At 46.1% G+C, this 21,804-nt stretch overlaps 2 protein-coding genes across 4 annotated transcripts in view; one reads left to right on the forward strand and one right to left on the reverse strand.

The window, feature by feature from the left end:
- IFT81 (intraflagellar transport 81) overlaps positions 1-21,804 on the reverse strand; it is a 225,667-nt gene that overhangs the window by 158,522 nt on the left and 45,341 nt on the right. The gene's annotated exons all lie outside the window — the stretch shown is intronic.
- The window catches only part of P2RX7 (purinergic receptor P2X 7), a 47,814-nt gene that overhangs the window by 7,007 nt on the left and 19,003 nt on the right, over positions 1-21,804 (forward strand). Inside the window, exons 2-8 of one of the 2 annotated variants that reach the window (XM_032309057.1) lie at positions 241-289; positions 11,066-11,234; positions 12,379-12,447; positions 13,359-13,431; positions 14,530-14,626; positions 18,970-19,050; positions 19,676-19,805. In XM_032309057.1, the coding sequence (XP_032164948.1) occupies positions 11,178-11,234; positions 12,379-12,447; positions 13,359-13,431; positions 14,530-14,626; positions 18,970-19,050; positions 19,676-19,805 (507 nt within the window). In that variant the 5' untranslated portion in view covers positions 241-289; positions 11,066-11,177. The remainder of the gene's footprint in view (positions 1-240; positions 290-11,065; positions 11,235-12,378; positions 12,448-13,358; positions 13,432-14,529; positions 14,627-18,969; positions 19,051-19,675; positions 19,806-21,804) is intronic. The other variant, XM_032309056.1, reaches the window with a different exon arrangement.

A 21,804-nucleotide genomic window follows, 5' to 3' on the forward strand; every position in this document is an offset into this window, starting at 1 on the left:
CAATCCAATTCTCTTAACCCAGAAAGCATACTAATGAAGTGGTTACCCAGCAGACTGAGAAAGCCTATGAGTAGTGGGCCTCCTAAACCCTTGTTCAATTGATCATTCTTCCTTCTTCAGCACAATCTTTGCCTTTCCGGGTTGGCCTGGGCAAGTACAGGACAAGGAGGGAGGCTGGAATGAGGATCCCATAAGTTGACCCTTTTCTATCGTTCATTCATTCCCCCATATAAATTTCAGACTATCTACTATGAGTCAGGAACTGTTGATGGATCTAGAGATTATAACGGTGAGTTAAACAAAGTTCCTACAACTCAGGGGGTTACATGCCAGTGAAACAGTGAGATACAATACCAAAAAAAAAAAAAAAAAAGAAAAAAGACATAACTAAATATCTGATGGTGATAAATGATAAAGGGTAATAAAGCATAGAAGAGAACAAAGAATGCTAATGGGCAAATGTGAGTGCATGTGGGGTAGAGACATCTGGGCTAGGATCGGCATGAAGGGAGGGAACAAGACATGTGTTGGGTTGGCAGGCTCAGGAGTGCAGGAGGAACAATAGAAATGACCGCCTTCCAGGCTCCCCCCCACCCTTTCCTTAACCCTTGACTCTCCCGCCCAAAGGATGTATGCCCAGGTCACACCTCCATAGGTAACCCGATACCTATGCAGGAAACAGAAGTATCAGGACCCCTACCCTGTACCCTCCGATCACCAAATTCCCTACCATATATGGATGTGAGCCCATGCCCTACCTTGGCCCGATAAAAGACCTCCACCAACTCCCTCCCAGTGCGACTTCCTCGACTTCTCCTTTCTGAGTCGAGGAACCTCGCCCTAGAGTGCCCACTTCCTCCCGGCTTGACTTTCCTGGCTCCCCTTCTCCGGAGTCCTGAAACTTCGCCGGAGAGTGCCTTTAATAAATCTTGCATTGTGCCCACCTTGCCTGGTGTTGTGTTTACCTCGCCTGTGAAACTTTACAACATGAAGTATCTAGAAGAGTGTTTCTGGTGAGGGAACAGCAAATACAAAGGCCCTGAGGTAGAGACTTGATAGGGTGTTCAAGCAAGGAGGTCAGGGTGCCTGGAGCAGAGGAAACAACTTAGTGAATGAGAGGAAGTGGGTGAACCGGAGAGATAACCCCGGTTGGGGAGGAAGGGCAGATCATTCCGAGCCTTGGAGGCCACTCCGCGTTCTTTGGATTTTATTCTCAGTGAGTTGAGAAGCCGTAGGAGGATTTTAAGCAGAGAAGTAAGATATTTTCATTTTCTTGGGAAGATTTCCCTCCCCCCTGGAGACCAGCCCTCTCAGAAGCTTTTCCAGTGACTACAGAAGAGTAGGAAAAGTTGAGAGAAAAAAGGAGAACACACTCCACTCAAACTGCTTCTTCTCCCTTATTCAGTCAACCTCAGCTCAGGCTAACAGAAGCACAATATTGTCCTGCGTCCGGGCTGGTTGCCTTTTTCATGGGAGGGTTGCCACACACCTACCTGTGAGGCCTTTTCCAACTGAGTGGAAGTGAGTCCACCACAGACATGGGAGCGGACACCAGAGACTGGGGAGGGGCAAATCCAACCCAGGCATGGCCCTGCTATGGTTCCTGCCACTTGAGGGCAATAGAAACGTGAAGAGATTTGCCACATTCTCATCCTACCCTGAACCCCTGGGTGATGTGATAGAGATGGCGGGGGTGGGGGGGTCCCAGAGAAAACCCATTTCAGGAGGAGACTGCCTCTAGGAAGAGGAGTATCCAGCCACCTGACTCAAGGGACCGAAAGAACAGTGAATGCACATATCTGAAAGCCAAAAAAGGAGCCCCCAGAAGGCAGTATGTTCCAGAAGCTGGTGAGAGCAGAGGGAGGAGCAGGGACCAAGGGCAGAGGAGAGGTAGGCAAGGGCCAGACTGTGGGAAGAGCTGGAATTTGTTCCTCAGGGACAGGATTTACAGAGGGAAGTGAAACCATCTGATTCCTGTTTCTAAAAGAGCTCTTGGGCCTCTGCGCAAAAGGCAGATCACGGGGGCAAGAGTGACAGGAGGGCAGTGAGAAGGGCACCAGAGTCGCCCAGATGAGAGAGGTGGCGACCCCGATGATAACGGGACAGTGCAGGTGGACAGAAGTGGGCAAAGCAGGAGTAAGTTTTGGAGGCAGGACTGACAGATTTGCTAGGAGGGAGAAGATGACTCTGGGTTCCCAGGTGGCTGAGGAGGATGCCTTTACGGACAGGAGGAAGACTGAGGGGCGGCAAGCTTGTCACCTAACTGCTAGCACCGTGAGCGATGTCAAGCAAGCAAACGACTACTACCATTATCAGCATCCCTCCATTAATGCCCACACAAAACATTAATAAAGCTGGAAGCACCCAGTCTACAAAAACGGTCCTTTCAAATGAATAAATTTAGCTTCATGGAGAGCTTGCCTTGTTATCCTGGTTTTCTCATTTCACCCTGGAAACCGAGGCTTCTCTGTGGACCAGCTCTCACATGCCCACGAGCTTCTGGGCACCACCACACCAGCCCAGCCTCCCACCCAGGGCAGGAACCTCCCAACCCTCCCGGGTTTTTAGCACAGAGCTGAAAAGAGAAAGGACCCGATCCGGTAGACTATTCACAGAGCAGCACGCGTCAGCTGGCTGACATGCAAGGTGCCAAGAAGAGGAGGCGAAGGTGGGACTGGAGAAGCCAGCAAGGATCGTATTATGAACAGCCTTGAACTTCATCCTGAGGACACTGAGAAAGCTCGGAGAGTCCTCCCCACCCTGCCACCAACATTTCATTATGAAAAATTTCAACCATGCAGATTTGCCTTTTCTAGACAGTATTTCTTCTCAAACTCAGCAGAGTGGATTCTGTTTAGAACCAGATACCCTGCCCAATATAATACTAATATATCCTTATTACAAAAGAGTAAACAATGACCCAGGAAGCTTAAGTAACTTACACATGGCCACATAGCTAGGAAGTGGTAGAGCCAAGATTGAACCCAAACTTCTCACTCCAGAGCCCAAGCTTTTACTAGTAAATCACCTAGAATACGGAGGAGACAGGAGCACAAATGGAGGCAAGGAGACCATTCAGGCTACCCGGTGGTCCAGGTGAGAGGTGATGGTGACCCAGACTGAGGAGGTGACAATGGCAGAGGAGAGAAATAGATGAATAGCATTAGGAAGATAAAACAGGATTTGACAGTTGAAGGGTTGAGGGGTAATGAGGGAAAGGATGCTAAGGAATGTTTCTGGATTGGGCAACTGATGTGTGGTGGGAGAACTTAGTGGGATAGGAAACGTGGGGGGAGGAGCCCATCTGGGGTGGAAGATGAGTTCAGAACTGAAGCCATACATTGTCCATATACATTGTCATGTATATGGGACATATAAATTTGGATGCTTAGTAGATAGATAGATATGTGAATCTGGAACTAGAGAGAGAGATTTTTATATCACCAGCATATAAATGGTAACTAGAACCATGAGAGTTGCTACAACTGGCCAGCAAGCGTAGATGTAAATGAGGAGCCCAGGAGGGCTTAGAACAAACCCCTGAGGAGTGCTAACATTTAAAGATATCATTTATTGATTTGAGAGAGACTGGGAGAGAGCATGAGAGGGAAGAAGGTCAGAGATAGAAGCAGACTCCCTGCAGAGCTGGGAGCCCGATGCGGAACTCGATCCCAGAACTCTGGGATCATGACCTGAGCCGAAGGCAGTGGCCCAACCAATTGAGCCACCCAGGTGCCCTGAATGCTAACAGTTAAGTGATGGGAGCACAGAAGTCCCTGAAGGATACTCAGAGGGGTGGCCATGGAGACCCAAAGATAGGAGAATGTGGATTCCAGGAAGTTAAGGCAAGAAGGGGAAGAGGGGGTGGCACAGTCATCGGGGTCAAATGCTGCTGACAGTTTTAGGAAGATCAGATCTGTAGTATGTCTATCAGATATAGCAAGGATGACGTCACTGTTTACTTGGCAAGAGAGGCTTTAGAGAAGGGGTGGAGCGGGAGCCAGACTGGAGTGGGCGGAGGAGTGAATGGAGATGCAGAAATGGATGTGGTGACTCACTCTTTCAAGGGACTTGGCTACAAAGGAGAAGAGAGGCACTGAGTGGTGGTGGTAGGAGAAGAATGTGGGGTCGAGAGAGGGTTTATTTTTAAGGTGGGAAATGATGTCGGAATGCAAATGGAAAGGAGACCAGAGAAAGGGAGATGATGAGATAAATGAAAATCATCATCATCATCATCATCACTGTCACCAACTAGCAACCACAAAGAAAGCTTATTCTTTTCTGGGACTAACCATTAAACATTTCTTCCCTACACTGAGCCCAAATCAGTCTCCCTGTCATTCTCCCCTTTAGAGTTCTGCCCCGTGATCCCTTTTCTAGTTGACAGTCTTCACATGGCTGTACCCTGCTACTGTATTTTCCCTTTACTTTAAAATAATGACCTCAATCCCTCTGGCCATGTGCCCTCAACATGGTATCCATTTCCCTTACTCTCTCAGCCAAGCCCACACAACCGCACTCTTGTTCTGTCAAGGCCCTCTTAGAAGTGGTGCACGCTCTTGCTTTGCTGGTGGAAGCATGAAATGGTTCAACGTTTTGTGGTTTGGCAAAATGAATTGAATACAAAATGTATGCATCCTTTAACCCAGAAATTTATCTTAGGGTGTGAAATTTATCTTTGGTGCGAAAAGATTCTTTTGCAAGTACATGCCTGGCGACGTGAGAGAAGAGGGTGGAGAGGCAATGAAGCATAGCACTGAAGAGAACAGATTTCGCCTCCATGGTGAAAGACTGAAGGCTTACCCCCTCCCCGAAGATCAGGAACAAGACAAGGATGCCTGTTTTCACTGCTGCTATTCAACACTGTACTGAAAGTTCTAGCCAGAGCAATTAGGCAAGAAAAAGAAATGCACGCCATCCAAATTGGAAAGGAAGAAGTAAAATACCACTCAGATAATATGATCCTATATATGGAGAATCCAAAAGAAGTCACAAAAAGCCATTAAAGTTATTAAACCAATTCAGTAAAGTTTGGAGGTATGAGATCCACACATAAAAACCAGCTGTGTTTCTGTACACCAGCACGAGGAAAGTAAAAAAGAAAATTAATAAAAATCATTGCATTTATAATGGCATCCAAAAAAAGCGTAAGACGTGGGGCCAGTGTTTGCTATTCTGTGACTTAGTCTATTGGGGCCGCTATAACAAAATATCACCGACAGAGTAGCTTATAAACGACAGAAATGTGCTTTTCACAGTTCCGGAGGCTGGGAATTCTAAGATCAAGGTGCTGGCACATAAGGTGTCTGGTGAATATGTACTTCCTGCTTCACAGATAGCCATCATTTTGCTGTGTTCTCACATGAAGGGCAAGGAGTTTCTGGAAACTCTTTCGTAAGGGCATTAATCCCTTCAGTCCTCATGACCTAATTACTTCTCAAATGCCTCACCTCCTACTACCATTGCACGAGGGGTTAGGTTTCAGAATTTGAACTTTAGGGAGCCACAAACATTCAGTCCAAAGCACTATGTGAACTGAGGCTCGCTTTGTCTATACCACGGTCTGCTCAGATATAAGGTGGGGACAATACCAGGACCTTCCTTACAGGGTTTTTTTGGGGGAGGTGAGGATTGAATGAGTTAATACATATTATTAACATATGCTTGGGGTGCCTGGGTGGCTCAGTGGGTTAAGCCTCTGCTTTCAGCTCAGGTCATGATCTCAGGGTCCTTATCAGTCTCTCTGCTCAGCGGGGAGCCTGCTTCCCTCTCTCTCTCTCTGACTGCCTCTCTGCCTACTTGTGATCTCTCTCTCTCTGCCAAATAAATAAATAAAATTTAAATAATAATAATAATAATTTTTAAAAATATGCTTAAGAGAGTGCTTGGCACACAGTAAGAGCTATATCAGGGTTACCAAAAAAAGATGTTTATAACTGGAAAAACTGAGCAGAACTTCCAGTTAAAAATCCACCAGGAAGAGACTGGGGGCAAATTATCACAACTCACCTCTTATGTTGAACTATATGGAATTGCCAATATCTGCTCCTTTGGTCTAAAAAATGAGCAATTTCATAGGTTCTAATCTAAACAACTAGAATTCTCTGTAATGACTAAAAGTGATTCCATATCATGGATCTATCTTTATCATACATTTATCACCACTGTTGTGAAAAGATTTAATAATATATTATTGAGTAAAAATAACAAGTTACATAATGTATGTAGAGTGTGGCCATATTTGGGTGTCAAAGATGTGGGCATAAAGAGATGCTTAGAAGACATTCTGTTTCAACAGCAGTAAACTCTGGGAGGGAGGATACCAGAAGTTTTTCATATTCTTTGTGCAGTTCTGTGAAATTTACACTTTTACAACAATTAACAGGGTTTTCTTGGAAAATATGTCTCATAAAACCCAAACACAGGGCTCTTACAGCTTGCTGCCTACTGTGGCCATAAGCCCTTGGCTTACCACCACCCAAGAGTGAAATATTCTGCTTTTTTCACTGAAGCTTAAGATTACACTAAGTGTTTGTTTTGTTGTTTTGTCTTCTTCTGGATGATGTAACATAATGTTGGTTAATATGGGCTCAGGATTATCTAAAATGTTCAGGCCTCTAACATAAACTTCTGCCACTTGGTTGGGCTCTGGTTTGTACTGGCATAACTGAGTTTTTTGGCTCAAGGTTAGGATTTTACATGTATCCATTATTTTTCCTCTAACTGATAAACTTTAACTAATAGATTAAGATTCACTCGCTGTTCTCCATGTAGTTGAATGTGTAGAAAGTATTGTATTCTGGAGTACATGATCTTTGAATGAGAGAGAGTATTTGGAAAACATTTTAAGGAAGGGTTTTCCAGAAGTGTTGGCTGATGGAAAAGAAATGCAATAGCCAAAAGAAATTAGAAGTGAAGATGACATCGTAGCTAAGCCGGGAGTAACAAAAACTGAAACTCCTTCACTCTAGCTCAGGAAACGATGGCGTAAGGTGGAATGTGGGAGAGCTCTTATAAAGCTACAACAGGCCAACTGTATTGGGGTAGGCTAAATAATGGCCTGCAAAAGATTTCCTTCCACTCCCAATCCCAATCTCAATCCCTGTGAATCTGTATGGGCAAAAGAACTTTTGTAATTAAGTAATTGATGTAATTGAGTTCAAGGTCTTGAGATGGGGAGATTATCCTTGATTATCTGAGCGTCCCCAACATAATCACAAAAGTACTCAAAACAGGGAAGCAAGAGGGCCCAAGCTAGAAAAAGGAGATAGAACAATGGGAGCTGATGTTGGAGTGATGGGGCTAGGAGCCCAGGAATGCCAAGGCAGCTTCTAGAAGCTGGAAAAGATGAGGAACAGATTGTCTCATGGAGCTTCCAGAAGGAACCAGCCCCCAGAAGTCACCTTGATTTCAGCCCCTTAAGACCATTTTTAGGTTATCTGACCCCCAGAACTAAGAGAATAAATTTCTATCAAGACACTAAGTTTGTGGGAATTTGTTACAGGAGCAATGGAAAACTAATACAGCTGGTACTTAATTTGCCTTGGGGGTGTAGGCTCTCCTCCACTTTCTTCTCATCTGTTGCTGTCCTTGACCCCTTGCAGACCTCATCCTACCGCCGAGTAGGGCAGGGATGAAAATAACTGGATTCTTCTCTTGGGGTTTTAAACACAAAAAGCAGTGGCTGTGGGCCCAACTTCTCCATGAGCCCCAGGGGACACAGTGCCCAGGGCCCGAAGTCCTTTTAGGGGCCAAGAAAACGTTGGCCTTGAGCTAAGTGTCAGTTACCCAGATCTGGGGTGGTTCACTTTCAAATCCCACCCTTTTGCTTTACCTTTACTCAGTGAGCCCAGGAGCTGTGAGGGAGAGTCAGGCTTTGCTGAGCTGTACTTCCCGGCCTGAGGCCCTTTGAGGACTCTCTCACCACGCTGGCATGGGGCCCCCTAAGGTGCCAATAAGAGAAAGCCCTTCATATCCAGGGTGTGCAAGTCCTCTTCACGGTGGACACCTTCATCTACACCTGTTGAGTTGGAGCTGTGTGTGAGCCTCAGAGTTCCATAGCTGAGCTCATTCTCTGTCCTTCCCTCCTCCCCATCCCTCTGCAGCTTCCCTCCTGAAGCCACACCTGCCCTGAGTGCCCACTTCCCTTCCCATTAGTCCTCTTTGACCTGCCCAGGTTCGTCAGCTTTCCACCGCACCATGTCTTTCTCCCCATCCTCCGAGGCGTCCGTAAGCCCCCAGTTCCTTCCTGCCCACGCACCAGAGGGACCCATGGGTTTTCAGTCTTCAGCATGCACAGAACTGTAGCTTCTTCTAGCTGAAAGTTCACAGGGATCTGGGAGCCAGGCAGCCCCCCCCCTACTTGTTCCCGTGGGACTACACCCATGGCTAGAAGTGACATGGCTTGTCTGAGTCTTGGGGACGGTAGTTAGGGCAGAATATGGTCAAATCTTTTCTTCTTTTTTTCCATGTGGCTCTTGCATGACAAGTTCATTACCATACAAAGACTAGTTTTCTGACTTATGAGAGGGTTGGATTCCATTACAGCTCATCTATAACATGTTGTGTGCCTGAAATGAAGATGACAGACTCAAACTGAGCTTCCCAAATGGTGGGCCAAACTGACCCAGGGTTATTCTGGGAGCATGTCACCATGTCGGACGCAGGACACTGCACAGACCGTGTTCATACTGTGATGCCAGGCTGAAATACACTGTCGAACAAGTATATTTGTCTATGGAATTGTATGTCATAGCTCTTTCTCATATATGCTGATGGGACCTAAAATCTGGATCTCTAGTTCTAATGTCCTTCTTTTTCTTTTTTTAATTTTTAAATTTTTAAAAATATTTTATTTATATATTTGACAGAAAAAGAGAGAAAGAGCATGAGAGGAGAGGGTCAGAGGGAGAAGCAGACTCCCCACTGAGCAGGGAGCCCAATGCAGGGCTCAATCCCAGGACTCTAAGATCATGACCTGAGCTGAAGACAGAGGCCCAACCCACTGAGCCACCCAGGCACCCTTCAATGTCCTTCTTAATGAGTTTTTTTTTCTTTTATTTTCCTTAGGATTTTTTTTTTTTTAAAGATTTTATTTATTTATTTGACAGAGAGAGATTACAAGTAGGCAGAGAGGCAGGCAGAGAGAGAGAGAGGAGGAAGCAGGCTCCCTGCTGAGCGGAGAGCCTGATGCGGGACTCGATCCCAGGACCCTGAGATCATGACCTGAGCCGAAGGCAGCGGCTTAACCCACTGAGCCACCCAGGCGCCCTCCTTAGGATTTTTTTTAAAGGATTTATTTATTTATTTGAAGGAGAGAGAGACCCAAAAAGAGAGGGAACATAAGCAGGGAGAGTGGGAGAGGGAGAAGCAGGCTTCCCAGGGAGCAGGGAGCCCGACGCAGGGCTTGATCCCAGGACCTTGGGATCATGACCCGAGCTGAAGGCAGACTCTTAACGACTGAGCCACCCAGGTGCCCCAGGATTTTATTTTTGAGTAATCTCTACACCCAACATGGGGCTCAAACTCACAACCCCAAGGCTGTGGGAGAGGGAGAAGCAGGCTCCCCGCTGAGCAGGGAGCCCGATGCAGGACTCGATCCCAGGACCCTGGGATCATGACCTGAGCCGAAGGCAGAGGTTTTAACCCACTGAGCCACCCAGGCGCCCCTGAAATAACCTTTTTTTTTTTTTTTTTAAGATTTATTTATTTATTTGACAGACAGAGATCACAAGGAGGCAGAGAGGCAGGCAGAGAGAGAGGAGGAAGCAGGCTCCCCGCTGAGCAGAGAGCCCAATGTGGGGCTTGATCCCAGGCCCCCAGGATCATGACCTGAGCTGAAGGCAGAGGCTTTAACACACTGAGCCACCCAGGCGCCCCTGAAATAACCATTTTAAAGTGATCAAGTCAGTGGCACTAAATAATACCTTGTTGGGGTCCACCACCTCTATCTAGTTTCAAAACATTTTCAGCACTCCAAAAGGAAACCACACACATTCATAGTCACTCCGGCTCCCCAGTCCCTGGTACCCATCAGTCAACTCTCTGTTGCTGTGGATTTACCCATTCTGGATTATTTCACATAAATGGGATCATACAGTATGTGGCCTCTTGAATCTGTCTTCTTTTACTTAGCATAATGTTTTTGAGGTTCCTGCACAGTATAGCATGTATCAGTACTCTATTCCTTTGTCTAGCTGAATAATATTTCATCGTACAGTTAGACCACATTCTGTTTATCTGTTCATCTACTGCTGAACATGTGGGCTATGTCCATCTTTTGGCTTTTATGAATGGTGCTGCTATGAGCATGCGTGGACACACATTTGTTGTTTTGGATTTCTTTAAACTTTACATCACACTGTGCCATATGCGGTTAAGAGGTCTGGCTGAGGACCTCAGTTCTGCCAATGACGAGCTGTGTTAACATGCACAATTTCCTGTATCTCTCTGAGCCCATTCTCTCATCTACAAAAGGGATGATTACAGTAACTATCTCCTACTGCTGTTATGATTAAACAGATGATGCATGGAGAGCACTTGGCATGTACTAATTGCTCAATAAAGGGCAGCTGCTATGATCAATATTAATTATAAACCAGGTGGATGTTTCTGGAAAATGTGGGGCTGACCTGCTGGACACATCCTTAGGTATTGGTGTGTTCCTCAGCCCCAGGACAAAGCCGGTGGACCAATCTGGGGCTGGACTCCGGCAGGGGAGAGACTGCCCTGTAAATGAGGGCCTGTATTGGGAAATACTGGAGACTGACATTGGGGCGATCGTTTCCATGCAGTGAGTGCTCGCAGGTACCAGACACGATGTTGAAGAGTTTGCACACATACCTCATTTCATCCTCACAACCAGCCCTGAGGTAGGTACGATGATTCTTGCCATTTTACAGCTAAGGAAAGTGAGTCACGGAGAACGCAGGCAGGTAGCCTGCCCAAAGTCACCCAGCAAAGCTAGGATGTGAATGGAGGCAGCCTTCAGAACCTGCATCCAACACCACTGCCCTGTGCCTCCCTTGAGAAAAACCACTGATGCTTTTCTGTGTCTGCCGTTTAGCTTTGCTTTGATCAGTGACAAGCGGTACCAAAAGAAAGAGTCTGTCATCAGCTCCGTGCACACCAAGGTGAAAGGGATAGCAGAGGTGAAGGCGGAGCTACTGGAGAATGGAATGAAGAAGATGGTGTTTGAGGTCTTTGACACCGCAGATTACACCTTCCCCCTGCAGGTGAGCTCTCGTCACCAATTCTCAAAGACTCCTCCCTGGTCACCAGGGCCCTGCCTCCCTCCCCTGGGACCCGGAGCCTCAGGCCAAAAAAACACTGGCCCTATTTTAAAAGCTCTGTGAAAATCCCAACTGAGAAAACCTAAAAATTGCAAAATTGGGTCAGATCCAGCAGCTCAAAGATGATTCTATGCTTTATCGAGTCCTACGGGGTTTCTCAAAATAGCAGTGTGATCTGGTGCATTTAAAGCACGATTTGATTCACTCACAACTTGATTTATACACAGCTCTTTAGAAGCAGGGCCATCAAGCCGGCAAGGTCTGCCTAGATTCAGGAGGACAAAGAACTTCCTGCCCGGACAGGACGGACCCTTCTAAATTGTTCATGTGGTTTTATCAACAAAAATATCTCCAGAAAAATAAAAACCACTCACTCAGATACGTTCTTGCACAAGGGAAAGGAAATGGATGACAAAGAAAGGAAGGGTGTGGGTCGCGGGGAGAGGTTATCTGGCCGCTTAAATTTGCAAGAAGAGAAAATAAAAGTAGAACAGTCAAAAAGGAGAATCAAAGTAGGAACGAGAACACCAAAGAACAGACTGGGAGGCTGGGAGGGACAACGGGGCCCTTCCGCAGCATCTGGGAGCTGGGGTGCTTTGCAAAACTGTAAAACCCAGGCCACTATTTGTTTCTACCAGAGGGTTCAGTAAGATCTCCAGCTATTTCCTGGGTTATGGGCTGCCTTTGCCCTTTAATCAAAATCCTGAAAAAAAGAATCCTGGATAATCTGAACAGTGTTCTGATGAAGCCAACACCCCACTGCCCTCCTCCAGCAGGTCTCTTAAGTTTCGATTTAACGGGATTTTATTGTGTGCAAAAAATGACAAGGCTGCTTTTGAGGCTGGGATGGAAAATGAATGCTCAATCAGTTCCGAATGTCCCTTTGCTCTCCTTCAGCTCAGCAGGGCGGTTCATCCAGCTTTGATATTAAGCCCTCAGTGCAGTCCAAGTTGCTCCCAGACCTGATTTCTCGAGTGTGGTTCAGAAAGGTGGAAGACTCGCCCCCCAGGCACTGAGCAGCCTGGATTTCTGACGAAGTAACTCCACTCTCCAAGGCCTGACCTTTGTCTCTCCTCTTTCTCTGCAGGGAAACTCCTTCTTCGTGATGACAAACTTTCTCAAGACAGAAGGCCAACAGCAGGGGAAATGTCCTGACGTAAGGAGGGGACCTGGTGCGGTCGGGGCGGGTAAGAAGAGCTTCTGGAGGGGGCACAGGTCAGAGGAAGTTGATGGGCAGAGGCCATTTTCACACTGCGGTTCCCCTAAGGCTGGCCATTAAACCTGCTCCCTAGAACACAGAAACTCAAATGTGCATAAACGAGTCATCGAATTTCTCTTTTCTTCCTTCTGTCCTCAGGCCTGACACCTAGCTGACCTCATTTTCTGAGGCCAGGAGGAAGCGCTGGTGGCTTTGCCCAGTTCTGCAGTCAAGCGCTGCTTGGACCAGGCCTCCTGCCCTCCAGCCCGGGAGGCTAAAAGTGGTACCTGGCTGCTTTGGCATCTGCTTTTTAGATTTTCATTTTTACTTCTTATTGACATGTAACTCAGATGCCATAAAGTCCTCCATTCTGAAGTGAAGCAATGAGGGGTTTTTCGTATTTTCACAACATTGTACCACTACACCACGACCTAATTCTAGGACATTTTCATCACGCCAAAAAGCAGTCCTGTACTCATGAGCAGTCACTCCCATCCCCCGCTTCCCTCAGCCTCTGGCAAGCACTGATCTACTTTCTGTCTCTGTGGATTTGTCTATTCTGGGTATTTCGTATCATTGAGATCATACGATATGTGGCCTTTGGGGGCTTCTTTCCACTCGGCATCGCATTTTGAAGCATCGTCGTGTTGTAGCAGGTATCCGTGCCTCCTTCCTTTTTATGGCCATGTTATATTCATTTTATGAATGCACTACTATTTGTTTGTCCTGATGACTATTTGGGTTGTTTCTACTTTTCGGCTGCTGTGAACATTTGTGTACAAGTTTTGGTGCGTACAGGGGCATCTGCTTTTCTGTGTATTAAGAGGTACATGCTGCTTACTCCCCACTCTCCTGTCCTTCTCCCGCAGTTTCCCACCAGGAGGACGATCTGTTCCTCTGACAAGAATTGTAAAGAGGGACGGATGGACCCACAGAGCAAAGGTATGTTCTGTTTCTTTTCTGGGATCCCGGGGGGGGAGGTGGTCTGGTACCCTGGTGACATTCACAAGGCCCTAAAGTTCAAATCTTTAGCTTCTGGCTCTCAGCTGCCTTTTTCCCCCCTCACTAGGCCATGGGAGAGCCTATGTCTGTCCCATGCCTCTGCTCTGTCCCCAGAAGAGTGGCTACTGTCTAGCAATGTGATCTAATTCCCTAGTGAATTAGATCAGCTCCTGCTCCTGCAGCTCCTGAAATCCTTCAGAATTAGCATCTTCGGGGTTCTCATTGACAAAAAAAATCCAATGGCCCCCAGTGCCATCTGTGTATGCTGAGCTTTCCCCCTCAAATTTCACCAAAGGTTGAGGAGTATGAATTACAGGCCCAGGGTGCCTAGGGCTGGTACCACCACTAACCTATAGTATTTCTGTATCCCTCGTTTTAACTTAAAGAGTCACATGACCAAAAAAAAAAAAAAAAAAGACCACCAAAAAGATAAAGCCATCAGTGGTTACAACACACACACATACACAAAAAAGGCCTATGGATGTTACATTTTGTTCCATAAGAAGTGTGTGTTTGAGCTGGTACAGAGACCATTCAAACACGACTTACTATTTAATTTGCTGCTCGAGAATCTGCTAGTGACACGAACGCTCCAGAAGATATGCCATGTTCATTCTGTGGCTTTGCACACCCCTGATTCATGCTGTACACCCCTAAGGGATTCTGGTGCCCACTTAGATGCCAAGTTCTAGTCCACGTATGCCAGGCTAGAGAACACACCCTGCTCAGCTCCTCTCTCAGCATATTTTCTTGCAAAGAAACCAAAAAAGCCAACAGCATCCACAATCTCTCTGCCTTCTCTCTGAATCTTTTTTTTTTTTTAATCTTTTTTTTAAAAAAAGCTTATTGTCCGATGTGCGCTTTGCTTGGGTTGCCTTATGTAAGTTGGTGGTTCAAATGGGGTTTCGTGGAAGCTGAAACTGCTTAGGTTGAAAAGGATAAATAAAGAGTCTCTTGCTTGAGTTTAGTTCATGACGCACCCACGGTTTTCATACCTGTGCTTCTCTGGTCCCTTGGCCCTCCCCACCTCCGCACCAGGGATCCAGACCGGAAGGTGTGTAGTGTATAAAGAAAGGCTGAAGACCTGTGAAGTCTCCGCCTGGTGTCCCGTCGAGGAAGTGGGAGAGCCCCCCCGGTGAGCTGCGGGGATGGGGGGAGATGCGGTGGCCCTGATCATTGAGCAGATGAAAAGTCCTGGGTCCTACGGACTCGGCACACCAGTGGTCTCTGAGAAGGCCATGCTAATTGTTAAAAATACTGCAATAATTCTGTACTGACTGGTATATGACTATTACCCTGAGCACCCTTGGGTAACCCTGGGCCCCTGGCTGTCCCAGCACCTTACAAAGCACCTCTGGAGCCCTCCTCTAGCAGTACAGCAGCTCCCACTCTGACTGGTCGGTGTCCATACTGAGCGATTAAGGATGGGAAGGTGGCAGGAAGGGAGGGAGGAAAGGAAAAAGGAAGAAAGGGGAAGTGAAGGGGAGAGGAAAGAGGAGGAAAGAGTAAGGGAGGGAGGGAGAGAAGTTTTCTTAAATGAGGTGGTCACAGTGACATACGGATTCTCGGACCCTTTTTGTTGATTCTTCTCTTTAACACACAAAGTCAGACCCAGAAAGCAGAACTTGATGTTAAATCTCAGAAACCACAGAGATTGGTACTTTCAGCAGAAGAACAGAGAGACCTGGATTCAAATTCTGACTCTAACACTTCCTCACTGTGTGACCTTGAGCAAGCAGTTTAACCTTTCTGAGCTTCATTTTCCTTATTTCTAAAATGAGGATAAATAGTTGCCCCCACTCACAGGGCTGTCGTGAGAATTAAATGAGATGATACTTGTACCTCAAAAGTAAAGTGAGCCCCATGCCTGGTTTATAGTAAGTGTTGTATAACGGCACGCACACACTCGCACACAAATGATCTGCCCCTGGAAGTGTGGTGGTTCTAGACCAGCACTGTGCAATGGAACTTTCTGCAATGGTGAAAATGTTCTGTACCTGCACTGTCCAATATGGTAGCCACTAGGTACATGTGGCCATTGGGCACTTTAAAATGTGGTGACTGCAACTGAGCAACTGAATTTTTTTTTTTTTAAAGATTTTATTTATTTATTTGACAGAGAGAAATCACAAGTAGCTGGAGAGGCAGGCAGAGAGAGAGAGAGAGGGAAGCAGGCTCTCCGCTGCAGAGAGCCCGATGCGGGACTCGATCCCAGGACTCTGAGATCATGACCTGAGCCGAAGGCAGCGGCTTAACCCACTGAGCCACCCAGGCGCCCGCAACTGAATTTTTCATATAAGTTCAATTTTAATAGTCACACATGCCTAGGGGATATTATACAGGAGAACACAGCTCTAAATGTATGTGACTCAAAACCACACCATCGGCATCTTTGGGGCCAAGAGAAGATTGCCCCAAGGTGACTTTTTAGAAGGTCCAGGCAAAGGCTTCCCTTGTCAGGGTGGGAAGTGTTTGGCAGTGTCAGCCTGTCCAGTCCTCAATCATTAATGGCACTACCCAGGTTCATTTCTAGGTCAGAGAAGTTTCTTTTTCACGGAAAGAATTGCCCAGGGCCTGAGGGAACTATCGGTTCAATGCAAGAGGCCTCTTGATTGCCTGTAGTTTTCGTTGGGGTCCATTATCAAAGGAACGAGACTGAGACAAAGTGAAAGTTATGCAAAGCCTTATTCTATGCCAAGCATTAGAAGTTGGACTGACCCGCCAGGGAAACAAGACTGAGACAAAGTGAAAGTTATGTAGAGCTTTATTCTATGCCAAGTATTAGAAGTCAGACTGACCCGCCAGGGCCGCCTCCAAAGAGAGAGACCACCCCCTCCCGATCTCACAGGTTGGTTTTATAGGGCATAACCACAGACCTAAGGTACGTGGCTTCTATTGTTAAGGCGTTTACTCCCGGAATCGATACCCGGAACCATACCAGGAACTACTGGGGCGTTTATTCCCAGAATGAAGTCCGTGGATGTAAACAACAATATGGCTACCTAGGCAATATAGAGTTGCTCTGGCTAAGCAGGCCCTAATAGTTAAACAGGTTTTAACATTAAATTGGCCCTAACAGTTTTCAGTCGCCAACTTACTCATCAGAGAAATACTAGGCATCTCCAAAGTACAGGTCCTTGGACTGCACAGTTTGCTTGTTGTTTTTATTTAATTTAATTTATTTATTTATTTGACAGAGAGAGATCACAGGTAGGCAGAGAGGCAGGCAGAGAGAGAGGAAGGGAAGCAGGCTCCCCGCTGAGCAGAAAGCCCAATGCGGGGCGATCCCAGGACCCTGAGATCATGACCTGAGCCGAACGCAGCAGCTTAACCCACTGAGCCACCCAGGCGCTGCTGGACTGCACAGTTTTATATGACCTTGGGCAAGCAATCCCCTGAACTTTAGTTTCCTTGTATGTTATGCAAAGGGATTACTAAAATGATTCATTTAATCATTTAGTCAACACATCCAATACCACATAGGAGGTATTAGATATTTATTCTATATGTAACTATGCACAAGAGACTGTGCTAAAAATACAAGCAGACCCAGACAGAGAGTAGATCCCAAGCCTCTTGCAGTCTAATCGGAGGTAAGCCATGTGCACAGAGAGCTATAATTCAAGGAAGAAAGTTAAAAATGTCATAAGAGAGGAATAAAGGGCTTTGATCCTTCAAGTTTCAAGTCCTCTTATTCTTAGAATGTTGTCCCGGAAGCACGGGATTTAGAATGTTCTAAAGGTAAACGGTCTAGCACGTGGTAGGTATCTGTATAAATAAGATTTTTTTTGATGCAAATGTCAGAAATACAACTTAAACTGGCTTCAGGAGAAAAGACAATGTTATTATTATTTTTTTAAATTTCTGGGGCACCTAGGTGGCTCAGTGGGTTAAAGCCTCTGCCTTCGGCTCAGGTCATGATCCCAGGGTCCTGGGATCGAGCCCCACATTGGGCTCTCTGCTCAGTGGCAAGCCTACTTCTCCCCCCACCCCCACCTGCCTCTCTGCCTACTTGTGATCTCTGTCAAATAAGTAAATAAAATCTTTAAAAATAAAATAAAATAAAATTTCTGTAAATGAGGAGTCCAGAAGTATTACCTTCAGGTAAGACTTGATCCAGGCTTCAAATAATAATGATGTCATTAAGATTCTTTTTCTTTATGTTTCTTCCAATCCCCAACCCCATCCTCCCCCCCACCCCCTACCCCCAGTTATTCTTTCTTCTGTTTTGGCTTTCCTCACACTGTGGTCCAGGGAACTCCAGGTTTACACTGTCTTTACTACTAGCAATCCTAAAGAAAATGAGTTTTTCTTTTTCCAGTATTTCCTACAAAAGTCCTAGAATGTTTTCATTGGCTTAAATCACATGACAATCTATCAACCAATTACTATAGCCATGAAAGGACTGCGTTATTCTGTTTAGCCACCTCTGGGTCACATGTCCACCCTGGGGTCTATAAGGATGGGCAGAAAATGGACACCTCCCCACCCAAACCTCTGGGCTGAGAGTGGAAAAGACCTGGCTATCTCAAAGGGAGAAAACTGAGGCGCTTCTAACAGAGGGGAATGGATGCTGGGCAGGCAAAACCTATAGTGTTCTCTATAGTTATATCCTAAATAGAGGCAAAGCTGGGCTCTGGCAATTCTGGAATAAAAAGCAGATCATTTTTGGTGCCCCTTTCCAAATACCTCCATCCTTTCCTGGTGCTACTCCCATTATATATATCTGCCACCCACTCAGGCCTGCCAACAATAAGGTACCAGCTGTAACTCTATCCACAGCCAATTCTATCCATCTTTAGCAGACTGTCAACTGCATAAGGACAAAAACCTTGACTGTCTTGTTCATCACTATATTCCCAGTACCCAGCCCCATGCCCAGGCCAATAAATATTTGTCAAATGACTGAATCAATGGGTTGTGGGTGGACCTTCCTAAAGTCGAGGATTTGGGCTCCTTTAACTCATGGAGAATTTATGCTACCCAGCGCCTATCAACCTATGACTGATAGAGCCAACTATACATGTAGAAAGAATCCAAGCCTATAGGGAAAGATACAAACAGGGGGCTGCTGAAGCTGGCTTATACTGACTCTGAGCCAATTATGCTCATCCCTTCCCAACTCCAAGTTCAGTGATACCCACTAGTGGCTTGAGATCAGCCATGATGGGGGTGATTACACTAATCAGTAAATGCTACATGTCAGAGTTTTTCTTCCCCCCTGGACACCTGGCTGTTAACCATTTACCAGTACATCACCACACATCCTAAACACACAATTACATCAGAGTGTGAGAAGGGCTATAGTAAATGCCACGGGAATCTCAGGAAGAGAGATATTCTTCCTCTTTTTTAGATTTTTAGGAAAATTCTGCCTACTAGACTATATTTCTCTTTACTCATTGCAATGACCCCAGCCAGAAACCGGAAGCCCGTGGTCCCCTTGGCCCACTGATCCCCATTTCACCTCTCTCTCAGGCCCGCGCTCTTGAACAGTGCCGAAAACTTCACTGTGCTCATCAAGAATAACATCGACTTTCCTGGCCACAACTACACCACGTAAGTGCCCAGAATGTGTGGCCATTAGCCACTACTGCTGTGTAGGGAATTATGCCAAAATTTAGAAGCTTAACAACCAATATTTATTGTCTCCTGCAGTTTCTGGGGGTAAGGAATGTGGGAATGACTTCTATGGATGGTTCTGATTCAGGGTCTCTCAGGTTGCAGTCAAGCTGTCAGTGGGGACTGTAGTCATCTCCGGCTTGACTGAGACCTGAATCTTCTTCCAAGCTCACTCACCTGGTTGTCAGCAGGAGGTTCAATTCCTCACCGTACGGACCTCCACCAGGACTGCTTGAGTGTCCTTGGGAATGGTGTCTGGCTTCCCCCAGAGCAAGTGATCTAAGAGGGACAGACAACAAGCCAGCAAGACAGTAAACAAGATGGAAGCCACGGGCTTTTATGACTTAAGCCTGGAAGTGATACACCATCACTTCTGCCACATGCTAACAGTTGCACAGATGGACACTGTGCAGTGGGGGAGGGGACCACACAAGGGTGTGAATCCCGGGGGCTGAGGATCCTCAGGGCCCCTCATGGAACCCAGCCACAAACTGGGTCACTCCCATGAAGGAGATGGGTCTCAGTTTTCAAAAATATATTTGTTTGCTTGCTTCTCATGCAGGAGAAACATCTTGCCGGGTATAAACATCACTTGTACCTTTCACAAGACTCAGAATCCACATTGTCCCATTTTCCGACTGGGAGAAATTTTCCAAGAAACAGGAGATAATTTTTCAGAAGTGGCAATTCAGGTTGGTGGTGTCTTTGGATGGCGAGGGTTTGAGTTGGGGGATGGAAGATGTCAAATGGCCAAGAGGCTGGACCCCTGGGTCCTAGTTACAGGGCTCCCTTTACTGAGCATTCAGTACATCCCTGCATGGTGTCAAGGCCTTGCCCTGCATCACCACACCTAATCCCATAACAACTCTGTGAGTGACATCCCTGGGGCAGTAGTTCCTGTGGCTGCTCTAACAACCCACCATGATCTCAGTGGCTTAAAACAACACACATTTTCTTTTATACTTCTGGAGGTCAGAAGTCCAAAATCAGTTTCACAGATCAAAATCAAGGTATCGGCGGGGCCAAGCACCCTCCAGAGGCTCCACAGGAGAATCCATTTCCTGGCCTTTTCCACCTTCTAGAGCTAGATGCTCGCAGCCTCTTCTCCCAGCTTCGAAGCCAGCTGCATAGCATCTTGCGTCAGTGGTCACATTGACTTATTCTGTGCCAAATCTCCCTCTGCCTTCCTCTTACAAAGATACTGGTCTTTTTCAGAGAGAGCATTTATAAAAGGAAACATGTAGGGCCCATCTGGATAATCCAAGATAATTTCCCCATCTCAGGATCCTTAAGTTCATCACATCTGCAGTCCCTTGTGCCATATAAAATACTATATCCGAAGATGCCGAGGGTTGGGACCTGGGATTAGGAATACCATTGGGAGTCATTATTCAGGCCACCACACTTGGGTTAGTCAAGATTCTCCCAGCTGCACCTTATAGACATCCAACTCAAATGATGTAAGCAAAGAATCAATCAAGAAACATTTTGGGGGTGCCTAGGTGGCTCAGTGGGTTAAGCCTCTGCCTTTGGCTCAGGTCATGGTCTCAGGGTCCTGGGATCAAGCCCCGCATCATGCTCTCTGCTCAGCGGGGAGTCTGCTTCTCCCTGTCTCTGCCTGCCTCTCTGCCTACTTGTGATCTCTGTCAAATAAATAAATAAAATCCTTAAAAAAAAAAAAAGAAGAACGAAACATTTTGGGGGCAAAAAGAAACCAAACTCAATTGGCTTAAGCAGAAAAAAAAGAACCATGTATTATTAACTCATGTTAAGACACCAAGGGAAATGGATCTTCTTGTACACCCAAAACATTTTCGTACCTCAGTTTTCTTTTCTTTTTTTTTTTTTTTTTGTTTAAAGATTTTATTTATTTGTTTGTTTTAGAGAGGGAGCACCCCACCTTGGGAGTTTTCTTATTTTCTTCTGCTTTTTCCCTCTGCCTGGAACGGCCTTGCCCCAGACATAGCCTTAGCTGTCTTCCTTACCAGCTTCCAGTATTTGCTCAAATATAAGCTCAGTGAAGCTTTCCCTTACCACTACCTTTAAAATGACAATTTCGGGGCACCTGGGTGGCTCAGTAGGTTGAGCATCCAACTCTTGATTTTAGCTCAGGTCATGATCTCAGGGTTGTGAGATCAAGCCCCGCCTCGGGCTCTGCACTGGGCATGGAGCCTGCTTAAGAGTCTCTCTCTCCTCTCCCACACCCCGAAAAAAAACCTTACGATGATAATTTCAATTTCTACCCCTATCCCAGCAGGCACTATGCCTCTTGTCAGGTTTATATTTATCCCCAGCACCTAGCACTACCTGACATAGTATATATTTTATATATCCATTTGTTTGTTGTCTGTCTTCCCTGGACATCTTTGGACTTTTTTGTTAATTTTTGTGTATTGCTCAGCATAGTGGGTACTCAGTAAATATTTGTTGACTGAATGAAGCATGTGATAGCAGCAGGCATGGCTGCATCTAGAAACTCAAATGATGTCATTAGGAATCTGACTCCTTTCATCCCTTTGCTGTTTCCTTAATGGTGATGTCACTCATAGGCAGACTACTCGTATGTAAAGGCAAAGCCACCAAAGTCCTACAACTGTGCTGTCTGATACGGTAGCCACTAGTCACATGAAGCTATTTAAATTAAACTAATTGAAATGAAGTGAAATATTTATCTCCTCTGTCATACTAGCC

Source organism: Mustela erminea, chromosome 13 (assembly GCF_009829155.1).
Source record: "Mustela erminea isolate mMusErm1 chromosome 13, mMusErm1.Pri, whole genome shotgun sequence".
In the NCBI taxonomy this organism is placed as follows: domain Eukaryota; kingdom Metazoa; phylum Chordata; class Mammalia; order Carnivora; family Mustelidae; genus Mustela; species Mustela erminea.